Source organism: Pan paniscus, chromosome 13, assembly GCF_029289425.2.
Source record: "Pan paniscus chromosome 13, NHGRI_mPanPan1-v2.0_pri, whole genome shotgun sequence".
NCBI classification, from domain to species: Eukaryota; Metazoa; Chordata; class Mammalia; order Primates; family Hominidae; genus Pan; species Pan paniscus.
The window spans coordinates 62,051,671-62,064,603 of record NC_073262.2 but is presented as its reverse complement, the minus strand read 5'-3'; the positions used below and the strand labels follow the sequence as shown (position 1 = coordinate 62,064,603).

Sequence of the window (12,933 nt, the reverse complement as noted above, 5' to 3'; positions counted from 1 at the left end):
TTCCATAGTGGTTACACTATTTTACAATCCCACACTCCCAACAGTGTATGAGAGTTCCAGTTTCTCCATATCCTTGCCAACACTCCTGTCTGTCTCTTTCTTTCTCTTTCTTTTTGAGAGTAACTACCCTAACAGGTGTGAGATGATATCTCATTGTGATTTTGATTTTACATTTCCCTGATTAGTGATTTTGGACATCTTTTCACATACCTGTTGGCCATTTGTATGTCTTCACTTCAAAAATGTCTATTCAGGTTCTTTGCCATTTTTAAAATCTGGTTATCTGATTTTTGCTATTGAGTTGTAAGAGTTACTTATATATTTTAGATATTAACACCTTATCAAATATATGATTTGCAAATGTTTTCTCCTGTCCTGTAGGTTCTCTTTTCAGTCTGTTGTTTCCTTTGCCATGAATAAGCACTTTAATTTGATATAGTGCCACTTGTCTGTTTTTGCTTTTATTCCCTGTGTTTTTCATGTCATATTCAAGAACTCATTGTAATGAATTTAACTTTACTGCTTTTAAGAGTACCAATCTGAAAATGAGACTACATTGAGATTCCTTGCAGAAATAATTTATTTCATAATATTATACTTTTGAAACTACTGAATTATGTACATTCATCTGTGACAAATAATATGAAGGGTATATAATTTGAGTATCAGAAGTGTAATTACCCAAACAAAAGATAACATTTATAAGCAATCTGCTTCATTTGGCAAGTGGAGCTGTTTCCATAGCAGGAATTAAGCCTTTCTGACCAAAATTAATCACCTTTTCATAGAATTAGTAGCCTCTTTTAGCACTTCACATTATAAATTGTTTTAAAGTGTTAACTCATAAGTTCAATAACTTGGACAACTATGTACTGGGATTTTAGTTTATTCCCCTGTATAGTTATCTTACTAAACTAGAATTTATTTACAGAAATTATTTGTTTCACTTGGTTTCTTTTTTAACAGAGAACTAACAAACCATACATTTTATTCTTTACACATAGACTATTTGAAAATCATTATTAAAGTTTTAAAGGAGATGTGTCATTTAAGGTAGTATTTCACTTCTTTTTTTTTTTTTTTTTTTTTTGGAGACAGAGTCTCGCTCTGTCACCCAGGCTGGAGTGCAGGGGCACCATCTCAGCTCACTGCAACCTCCGCCTCCTGGTTCAAGCGATTCTCCTGCCTCAGCCTCCCGAGTAGCTGGGATTACAGGTGCCTGCCACCACGCCCAGCTAATTTTTGTATTTTTAGTAGAGACAGGGTTTCACCATGTTGGCCAGGCTGGTCTCGATCTCTTGACCTCGTGATCCGCCCTCCTCGGCCTCCTGAAGTGCTGGGATTACAGGCGTGAGCCACTGCACCCAGCCATATTTCACTTTTTTATGAGTGTTGAATTATAGAGTTAAATAGATTTTAGGATTTCACTGGCAAAGGTAGATCCTTGTTAGTAATGTGAGAAAACAATTTCAAAATTTTGTAAAGTAATAAATATTAGGACCTAAGAAGTCAAATTAACATTTCATGTTAAATGATTTGAATTATTCTTTATAATAAAGAACTGGCAGACACATCAATTTCCTATGTAAGTAAAATTTTGACTACTTAATGAAATTGATAAGTTAGGCACATTAGTTCTCAAAAAATAGATTTGGCCTCTCAGTTAAGTTTTAAGTAGAGTATTGGTAGTTACCTTCCTTAAAGGATTGACTTTTCCTGTAAGGCAGGGAGGTTTTTTTATTGAGACCCATAGGATCCCTTTCGATTAGGAGATACTGCCCTTGACTAGATCATAGCCCCTTTATCTCAAAGAGAATTCCCTCTTCTCCTCACTCTTCATTCCTTCATTCCGTAGAGTTGTGTTGAGACCTATGGGAGTTTAACCTCACAAGTTGGCCTGTGAGAGGTTCTCTGGACAATTAAACTCTGACATATAGGGACATATAATGATGCTGTTTTTTGGTTGGGGAACTGTGACTGGGATAGATTCTGTGTTCTTAGTTGTTGTTGCTGCTACTACCTTTCTGTCTGTTCTTCCAAGGTTTTTTTAATGTCTGAAAATTTTAAGTACGATTAGCCAAAACTCCTTTAAATAAAACTTTAGGAGACATTTTATTTCTTTTTGCATCGTAGGAAGAGTCTTAAAAATTGCAGTTAGAATATTTCGCTGATACATGGCATTTTCAAATATTTGATATCTATTTTGAATATTTATTGATTGAACTGTATTTTTGCATGAACAGATTATCAGACATTTGTCCTGCTGATCAGAAGATCATTTTAGAATCTATATATAAATATTCACATAAAAGTCAAGATTTAAGAGTTGTTGAGCTAGTTATCTTTTAAGTTTTCTTTTAATTCCAAATAGAATTCATGTTACTGTTAGCACAAATAATGTGCCTAAATACCTTTGTAACTTGGTTCCCTAAGTTTGGGTAAGGAGTGGATGAATGAGAGATAATGGTACAACTATGGGAGTCTTTTTTTCACTTTTTTTTTCATTGGGTGTAGCCATACTGGTCAGAAATATATATTTGTGTGTGGTTGGTGACAGTGTGGCTTTTTATAAATGCTTATAGGAAGTAAACATCAAAAACAAGTTGTTATTTTTCTTTAATCTGGGCTGTACCTGCATCTTCTTATTAAAGTAGGAACACTGTTGGTTACTTTCAGATCTGTTCTTACTTAGTCCTCACAAAACCTTCATGTAGTAGGTAACATTATCACCAAATTTACAGATGAATAGACTTACAAAGGTTAAGTAATTTGCCTATGTCTAGTAGTGCAGATAAGATCCAAAGAAACCCCTGTACCTTCTGTTCATGCTTTCCCTCTAAAACCTACAATTTGGAGATAGTTCTTCTGTTGTCATTTTCTGGAATGACAAATTTCACACAATTACTTACAAACCTTCTATTTATGAAATTAGGACTATGCATGTTAGGAATTATTTTTATTCTAAAAACTCAGTGTGTTCAAGTATATCAAGTATATAGTATAACTAATCTTCTTCCCTTCAAAAATAACTCCTTCAGGGCCGGGCGCGGTGGCTCACGCCTGTAATCCCAGCACTTTGGGAGGCCGAGGCGGGCGGATCACGAGGTCAGGAGATGGAGACCATCTTGGCTAACACGGTGAAACCCCGTCTCTACTAAAAATACAAAAAATTAGCCGGGCGAGGTTGGCGGGCGCCTGTAGTCCCAGCTACTCGGGAGGCTGAGGCAGGAGAATGGCGTAAACCCCAGGGGGCGGAGCCTGCAGTGAGCGGAGATCGCGCCACTGCACTCCAGCCTGGGCGACAGAGCGAGACTCCGTCTCAAAAAAAAAAAATAACTCCTTCAGTTGATAGTATCAGTATTTTTCCAGTCTCCTAGATTTAAAACCTTAACATCATAATTTATTTATTCCATCATCTCCCTTGCCCCTCTGTGCCACATATTCATGAGCAGGCAAGACTTAACAGCTCTATAACTATGTGATATCTCTTACATCCATTTGCTTTTTTCCATCTTTATTTCTTTTATGCTAGTAAGAACCATATCCCTCCTTCTCTAATCTGTTAGCTAGTTTTACCAATTTTAATCCTTTCTCTGCTCCACGCCATCTTACAACTATGGCCAGAACAACCTTTGGAAAGCATAGTTCTGATATTTAACCCGCCCTCAAAGGATCATTTTGTTAATTGCCAAGCATTTACAGCTCTTCAAAATCTAGCCTTAAACTCATCTTGCCTCATCTCCTACCTTACCTCTTTATGCACCTCTCATGTCAAGACATGTCAGACTCTTTTCTCTGCTGGATGCATTTCTAACCATTCTTTAGTAGCTAATTAAAACATGACTTCTTCATAAAGCCTCCCTTGGTATACATTTCCACTAAAAGTAGTCTTACTCTGCCTTGAACTTCACAGGTTTTAATCACTACCTCTCTTTGAGACCCTTATACTTTCCTGCTTTGGGGGGGTTTATTGTGTGTGTGTGGTTTGCTATGTTTTGTTTTGTTTCTTCTGGGGATAGGGTCTGCAGGCTGGAGTGCAGTGGCATGATCATAGCTCACTGCAGCCTTGAACTTCTGGGCTTAACCAATCCTCCTGTGTCGGCCTCCCAAGTAGCTGGGACTGCAGGAACAAGCCACTAAGCTAATTTTATTTTTTGTAGATACTGGGTCTGACTATGATGTCCAGGCTGGTCTCAAATTCCTGGCCTCAAATGATCCTCCCACCTCAGCATCCTAAAGTGCTGGGATTACAGACATGAGCTACCATACCTAGGTTTTTGTGTTTTTTTTAAACATAATGTTTTATATATCTCTCTACCAGATTATTAGTTTATAGAAAAGAACTGAGTCTTAATACCTTTCCACAGTGCCTCTTCTAGTACTTTGCATATAGGAGACTTTCATTAAATATTTACTGATTGAATAAATAAATCTTAAAACAGATAAATGACACTGTATTTTCTTATGTATAGGATGAAGGTGACCAAGCAGCAAGTGTTGAAGAGCTGGAAAAACAGATTGAAAAACTGAGTAAAGTAAGCACTTTTCTGATTAACATTTAACTTCTTCACAGTGTTTTAGAAATCTACATTGTAAGGTGATTAGTTTTTCTGACTGCTAAGCAAAAACAGGCTTTTGGTGAGTAATTAAAAATGAAGATTCTGAATAGCATTTTTGTCAGAAAAAAAAATAAGATGAGGAACACTAGAAACATTCTTACAATTGAGCTTTACAAGCTTAATGCCAAGGTTAAAAGCCTGCCTCTTAAAACGTGATACTGAACTTAATCAGAGCCTAGAAAGAAAATATTCTATACTCTTCAGCTCTTCATATAAATACAAAATGTCAATTAAGGCATAGTTTTATTTCTTGGAATTAATTACTAAAAAATTCAGTTGAATTTCATAGTAACAGTTTCAGCATCTTTGGTTTTATTTTACATTTGTATATTTGTGGGTTTTATTTGCATTGGATTTGTAAACTGTGGATGTATTTACATACTTCTTGTTAAAAATTCCATTTCAGAAGTGGTTTACGCCTGTAATCCCAGCACTTTGGGAGGCTGAGGTGAGAGGATCGTTTGAGCCCAGGAGTTTGAGAAAAGCCTGGACAACATGGCGAGACCCTGTCTCTAAAAAAAAAAAAAAAAAACTAAGAAAAACTGAATTTCATAGCATTAGTGAAATTTAAGATGAGCTTTTTATAAGAACAAAAATGAGTTTTCAAAGGTATTACGAGATGCCTGTGTATGGTATTAATATTAGATTCTTCACAGACCTATCCCAAAACTTAATTATATGTTGTCTAGGTTTACAACATGAGTGTAAACATAGGCAAATACAGGTTTAGCCAATTACATATATATTATTTGTGTTTTGTTTTGCTTTGCTTTTTGAAACAGAGTCTTGCTCTGGCACCTAGGCTGGAGTGCAATGGCGTGGTCACTGCAGCCTTGACCTCCCAGGCTCAAGCGATCCTCCCACCTCAGCCTCCCTGGTGGTGGAACTACAGGCACGTGCCTCCGTGCCCAGCTGATTTTTCATATTTTTTGTAGAGATGGGGTCTCACTATGTTGCCAAGGCTGGTCTCTAATTCCTGGGTTCAAATGACCCACCCATCTCAGCCTCCCAGAGTGCTGGGATTACAGGCATGAGCCACTGTGCCTGGCCATATTATATGTATTATTTGTTATATACTGTAAACAATAGAATTGAATTGAACCAGTTTGCTTTGGCTCCATAAAATACTTGATCCCATTGTTTATTATCAAGTAAAAGGATAAGTTTTATTTTATCAGGTAGCTTATCCTTTTACTCCATGGCAACAAAAATAATTATCCTTAAAATGATTTCTATCTTTATAAATGTTACTGAAATTGAAGTCAGGCATGAATATTTAGACCTTTTGCTCTTTTCCCAGTAGTGAAATTTATGTGCTTAAAGGTATAATAAGTATAAAGTTACATATATATTAATTTTTAAAGCATTTAACATCCCAAACCTAATTATATGTACCATTTTTTTAACAGCAACAGAGTCAGTACAGAAGGAAGCTCTTTGATGCGTCTCACTCATTGCGTTCAGTGATGTTTGGCCAAGATCGTTACAGACGCCGGTACTGGATTCTTCCCCAATGTGGGGGGATTTTTGTAGAAGGCATGGAGAGTGGTGAAGGTAAGAACTCATAATCCGATACAAATTGTTAACTAAGAAACTGTATATTTTAAAACTCTGTTACTTCTTCAATATATTTTGTATTCCCATAATCAATGTTTGGTAAACATGTAAAACCTTAATTCTCATTCCTTTTGCACTCATAATGCCCCTTCACTGATACACACTTCCTCCTAGCCCTTGATATTTCTTTTGCTACTCTTTCTGACATCAGACATAAGCTGTTCTTTCTTTCTTTGGTGGACAGAGACTTGTATTTCCATCTATATTACCTTTTATAGCTGCTGCTCCATTTCTCTTTCTTCCCATTGTCAAACTTCCCAATAAGTGGTTTATTCTTTTACAATAAGCATACATCCTGACAGTAACCCCCTGCAGGTAACTTGCTTAAATCTAAGATCTTCATCATAATCCTCATTCCTTTTCAAATCTTGTTAATGTTTGAAATTTGTGATCACTTCCTTCTCCTTCAGACTTCTTCCTTTTTTGAATTTTGTGTTACCACAAATTCATGATATTCTACCTTTAGATTTCTTTCGCTGGCTCCGTTTCTGTTACATTAACTAGCAGAGTGCATTGTGCATTTATGTGCTCAGTAAACCTCGAATTTAACTTTTCAGAGCTCCATGTCTGGACATTTTCAAATGCCAAATTCTGATGGGGACAAAAGTGTTATGTTAGTGCTTATATATTTTAGAATAGCTATTGACTCATGTTGGTACATGGAAGCAAAAATGTTCTTACATTCTGAAAATCTGTAAGCACTAACATTAACACTTTTGTCCCCATCAGACATGGAAGATAAAACACATTTTTGAATGCCTGCTATGTGCTAGACATTTCTAGGCACTGTAGGAGACACAAAGCTGTATAAAATGGAATCCATGTCATGTTTATAGTCCACTGGGGAGAGAAGACTGGCTAATCATATAGATGACTCTAATAGAAAATATAAATAAAGCAGTTGCTTTTAAGGGTTTTGTTTTTAGTAATGGGATCACTTTTTTTTTTAAATGAAAATGTTATGCAGAATCTCAATATCTAACAAAAATGAATTGTTCTGATTGATCTACTTGGGATAATTTTCTAGCTTATACAAATAGACCTCTGTTCTGTATACTTGCTTTCCAATTCAGGAGTGATCCCAGAGGCATCTCTAATAATGTTAGGATTCTGCACTAAAGAGTAAGTTCAGAACCTATGAAAGTGAAGTGCCTAGAGGGATCAAAGCTGAGAAACATTATGTACCTTACTTAACATTTTGTCATAATGTTTGGTACAGATGGCCATCTCTGCCACTAGACTGTGAGCTCTTGGAGAACAGAGACTAATTTTGGCAGGGGAATTACACTAAAATAGATAACCTGGGAGCAAAGTACGCATTGGATTGGAAGAAGTAGTAAAGAAACTGACTGTGGAACCGTTACAGTAACCCAGCTAAGAAGTAGGGAGGCCATAACCTCAGGAGCAAACAGGGATAAAAGGAAGACAGAAAGAAGGATCTTGAAGGTTGAATTGCTGTAAGAAATTATTGAGTATAATGTAGGAAAGTGGAAATTAGAGATAAATTTAATGGCTTAATTCCCAATAGAAAAATTATGGGCCAGACATGGTGGCTCACACCTTTAATTCCAGCACTTTGGGAGGCCAAGGCAGACAGATCACTTGAGGCCAGGAGCTTGAGACCAGCCTGGGCAACATGGCAAAGCCCCGTCTCTAGCAAAAAGTACAAAAATTAGCCAGATGCAGTGACACGTGCCTATAGTCCCAGCTACTCTGGAGGCTGAGGCACAAGAATCGCTTGAACCCAGGAAACAGAGGTTGCAATGAGCCAAGAGTGCACCACTGCACTCCAGCCTGGGTGGCAGAGCGGGCCCTGTCTCAAAAATAAATAAATACATACATATATACACACATAACAAAAATTATGATACTTTGGCCGAGCGCGGTGTCTCACACCTGTAATCCCAGCACTTTGTGAGGTCAACGCGGGCAGATTACCTGAGGTCAGGAGTTCGTGACGAGCCTGACCAACATGGAGAAACCCCATCTCTACTAAAAAGACAAAAAAATTAGCCGGGTGTGGTGGCGCATGCCAGTAATCCCAGCTACTCAGGAGGCTGAGGCAGGAGAATCGCTTGAAGCCAGGAGGCAAGCAGAGGTTGCAGTGAGCCGAGATCGTGCCATTGCACTTCAGCCTGGGCAACAGGAGTGAAGATCTGTCTCTAAATAAATAAATAAATGAATGATACTTTAAAATGAATTAGAGCAGTCAATAGGAGGGGTTGTTTGAAATGAAATTAAGTCAAAGTTTTAGTATAGGATCTAATTTAAAATGACAAAATTATGGGTCATTTAGAAGTACAGAGCCTGGGCCGGGTGCGGTGGCTCACACCTATAATCCCAGCACTTTGGGAGGCGGAGACGGGCGGATCACGAGGTCAGGAGATCAAGACCATCCTGGTTAACATGGTGAAACCCTGTCTCTACTAAAAATACAAAAAACATTAGCCGGGCGTGGTGGTGGGCGCCTCTAGTCCCAGCTACTCGGGAGGCTGAGGCAGGAGAATGGCGTGAACCCGGGAGGCGGAGCTTGTAGTGAGCCGAGATTGTGCCACTGGGCAAGAGAGCGAGACTCCGTCTCAAAAAAAAAAAAAAAAGGTAGTACAGTGCCTAGGAGACTTAAGAGCAGTTTTTTTTTAAATAAATATATATTTTTATTATACTTTAAGTTCTAGGGTACATGTGCACAACATGCAGATTTGTTACATATGTATACATGTGCCATGTTGGTGTGCTGCACCCATTAACTCATCATTTACATTAGGTATATCTCCTAATGCTATCCCTCCCCTCTCCCACCACCCCACGACAGGCCCCGGTGTGTGATGTTCCCCTTCCTATGTCCAGGTGTTCTCATTGTTCAATTCCCACCTATGAGTGAGAACATGCAGTGTTTGGTTTTTTGTCCTTGCAATAGTTTGCTGAGAATGATGGTTTCCAGCTTCATCCATGTCCCTACAAAGGACATGAACTCATCCTTTTCTATGGCTGCATAGTATTCCATGGTGTATATGTGCCATGTTTTCTTAATCCTGTCTATCATTGTTGGACATTTGGTTTGAAATACCATTTGACCCAGCCATCCCATTACTGGGTATATACCCAAAGGAATATAAATCATGCTGCTATAAAGACACATGCACACGTATGTTTATTGCAGCACTACTCAAAATAGCAAAGACTTGGAACCAACCCAAATGTCCAACAAAGATTTTTTTTTTAATGCCTACGTGAGTGGCTTTTTAACCTTATGAATCACCTGAAAAGCTTAAGAAAATGATCAGTCTGAGCCCTACCCCAGACCAGTTAAATATTCAATATGTTTAAGAGCCACATTCTTCTTAGTCACTTGGGCATGTAAACTTGAAGTATCTAGGACATCAACTTTCCTTCAAAATACCTGAAATCAGTCTCTTTGCAACACTACTGAAATCAGTTCTTTATCATTGTATACCTGGATTATTACACCTGTCCTCAACTTCTCTATATACAATTCCCTCCTTCCATCACATTCTGTCATCATATCATGTCTCTACTCTGAAACCTTAAATGACCTCTATAACCTGTAACATGATGTAGTTAAATATGTACTTAGCCTGGCATTCAAGACTGTATACAATTCTGACCCCAAGCTATCTTTATGCTGTTCTGTTAATGAGAATTCACCTAGTCCAGTCTACTCACTGAACACATGTGTATTCCTCCCCTTGCATCTTTGCCAAATCTTGTTTATTATAATAATAATCTGCTTTTCTTCTACCATCGAAATTTCACCCATCCTTCTTGATCCAGCTCAAATCCTAAGCTTTTCCACAAACTTACCAGCTTATTTAAGTGGACCTTTTAATAAACATGAAATTGAACTCCCAGAAAAGCAGATAATTAATTAGACCATTATTTTAGCACATTAATATATATACTATTTCCTTATTTAAATCTTATAATCTTCATCTGTGCTTTTAATTTTCCATAGTGTTGGAAGGATAGTACTTTATATATCACAGGCACACTTAAAATACTTTAAGATTTAAATAAGTAAATAAATAAGTTAATGTCTTTATAAGGTTTTATAAGAATAGCTTATAGGAGACAGTTTTTTTTTTTTAGGCCTCTCAGATTATCATTGATTGAATTTACATATTAGACCTCCATTTCCATCCAGGCTCTTCTACATAACCTCTCTGGATGCTGATTTCTCTTTCTGCAAAAAAATATTAATAAGCTGTATATGAATTCTTCGATTGTTACAAGGATCATGTCAGATAATGGATCTAAAAGAACTGCAAAGTGATATATAAATAGCAGTTGTACTTTATACTCTTATTTGTGGTCATTGCAGAGCAGGGGGAAGTAGAGATAATTTTTCACTTTATTTTCTTCTGAAGTTTTTTATTATTTCATTAATAGACATATTAATAGACATTAATGAAATAATAAGGGAATATACGTCTGCTATATTCTATGTGCTAAGAACTTATAAATAATAGGTATAGATTCCTTCTCTTTATCTTACAGCTAATTAAAATGAGGAAAAAACTCAGATGATTTATTCATCAAGTGTTTATTTGCACCTGTATTGTGCCTTGTACTAAGTGCTGTGGAGATGCAAAAGAAGACCAGGTGCACTGGTTCATGCCTGTAATCCTAGCACTTTGGGAGGCTGAGGCAGGAGGATTGCTTGAGCCCAGGAGTTCACAACGAGCCTGGGCAACGTAGCAAGACCTTGTCTCTACTAAGATCATATATATATGGCTGACTGTGGTGTGCACCTGTAATCTCAGTTACTCAGGAGGCTGACATAGGGGGATCACTTGAGCAAAACAAGATGCAAAAGAATCAGTTAACCTGTCCCTATCCACAAAAAGCTCACAATCTAATTGGAAAGATATAGCACATATGAAGACAAAGAGAACATACAAGTGTATAATATGAGCAAGTAGTGTGTCTGACAGGCAAGGCTGATAAAGATCAGTAAGTGTCAAACTAGTAGAAACTACTGTAAATAAATGGGTGCTGAAAGTTAATTCAACATTAACAATATACATTATTATCATCATCTTATTTATTACTTTTTTTTTTTGAAACAGATTCTCACTCTATCTCCCAGGCTGGAGTGCAGCGGTGCGATCTTGGCTCACTGCAAGCTCCACCTCCCATGTTCACGCCATTCTCCTGCCTCAGCCTCCCAAGTAGCTGGGACTACAGGCGTCCGCCACCATGCCTGGCTAATTTTTTTGTATTTTTTTAGTAGAGATGGGGTTTCACTGTGTTAGCCAGGATGGTCTCGATCTCCTGACCTCATGATCCGCCCACCTCGGCCTCCCAAAGTGCTGGGATTACAGGCGTGAGCCACTGTGCCCAGCTGCTTATTTATTACTTTTTAAAAGTTCCTTAAAATATAATGTGTTCTTAATAAAGAAAGGTTAGATTTAACATTAAATGTACAAGTTTTTAAAAAATTCTTATAATAACATTAACATCAATTAATATTATGGGGAGAATATATCAGACATTGGATTGCCTTCACAGAAAAATATTAATTAAATTAAATTCATGTTGTACAAGAGGCAAGGTAATATATACCACAAGCATTACACACAGTGCTAATAACAATAATGTTTATTGGTGATGATAACTTCAGATAAGTAACAGAGCACTCAGGGGATCTCTGAGCCCCTACAGTGGTTCCGCAGGGGTGTGCCTTGTCCAGTTGGAGACTGGACAAGAAACAAGATCACTCAAAGAGAAGGCTCTGCCTTCATACCACTATATATTTCGAGGTTAGTCCAAGTCCTTCATTATTCTAAGAAACAACATATATCTCAAAGGACCTCTGGGCCTAGGAACAACACTAGGGAGTATGCATTACAAAGGACCAGGGTCTACAAACCAAGGACTTTGAGAACAGCAGCTAAAGACCCTACTGTTCCTCTGCACATCAGCTCGGTGGCTAAGCAGGTTTGCTGATGGGTCTTGGGAACAAGAGAAGGAAGAGAGCCCCCATGGCCATTTAGCTAAGACTGAGAGTTTATTCCTTCTCAGTCCACCCCCTGACCCTTGGTGTGGCTCACTAGATATATGTGTCCCCATCTGGAATAGAAAGCAATTAGATTTTAAATGGTGCCTTCAGTGTTTGTTGACAGTGCTGAAAGAGTCATATAGCCAGAGAAATTCTGAAACAAACAATATACCACAGCATTAGGAGATACAGAGCTCCCATGAGCAATCTGGCTGCATATCCAACAAAAAGTCCAAAGCTATGCAATTCTCTAATATTACTCACGTCAAGGAAGCAATACTAATTTCAGTGATATGATCCCAGGCTTTCTCAGTGGCAGCGTTTCCCATGATAGCAATTGCTGGTCATATCCTCAGCTTCATAGGTGACTATTCAAGGCAAGAGCCCTTGTACAAAGTAATGAAAGCTTGTATCCTCGACACCTGCAGATAGGCTCTAATGTAGCCCTGGAGACCACAGCTGGAAAAGTGACCAGTGTTAGATTTTGAGTCACTATTAAAGGTCTCATAGTACTTCCAAAATGTGCAGTGTTATTTACAGGTGGGAGGCAGGGAAAGCATGCCTTTCACATAACATGACAGGTTCCACTGGATTACAGAGGTTTAATGCTACATTTTATATCCACTTGGCATTTATGTTTTTCCGGGGTTAACACACTGTCGGCCTGCTATTAGACTC

General features: G+C 37.9%; 1 protein-coding gene across 8 annotated transcripts in view; it reads left to right on the top strand.

Moving 5' to 3' along the window:
• BAZ2B (bromodomain adjacent to zinc finger domain 2B) overlaps positions 1–12,933 on the top strand; it is a 399,198-nt gene that overhangs the window by 339,024 nt on the left and 47,241 nt on the right. For all 8 annotated transcript variants that reach the window (XM_057301418.2, XM_063595387.1, XM_063595392.1 and 5 more), the window contains 2 exons: positions 4,473–4,535; positions 6,029–6,173. In XM_057301418.2, coding sequence (XP_057157401.1) covers positions 4,473–4,535; positions 6,029–6,173 — 208 coding nt within the window. The remainder of the gene's footprint in view (positions 1–4,472; positions 4,536–6,028; positions 6,174–12,933) is intronic.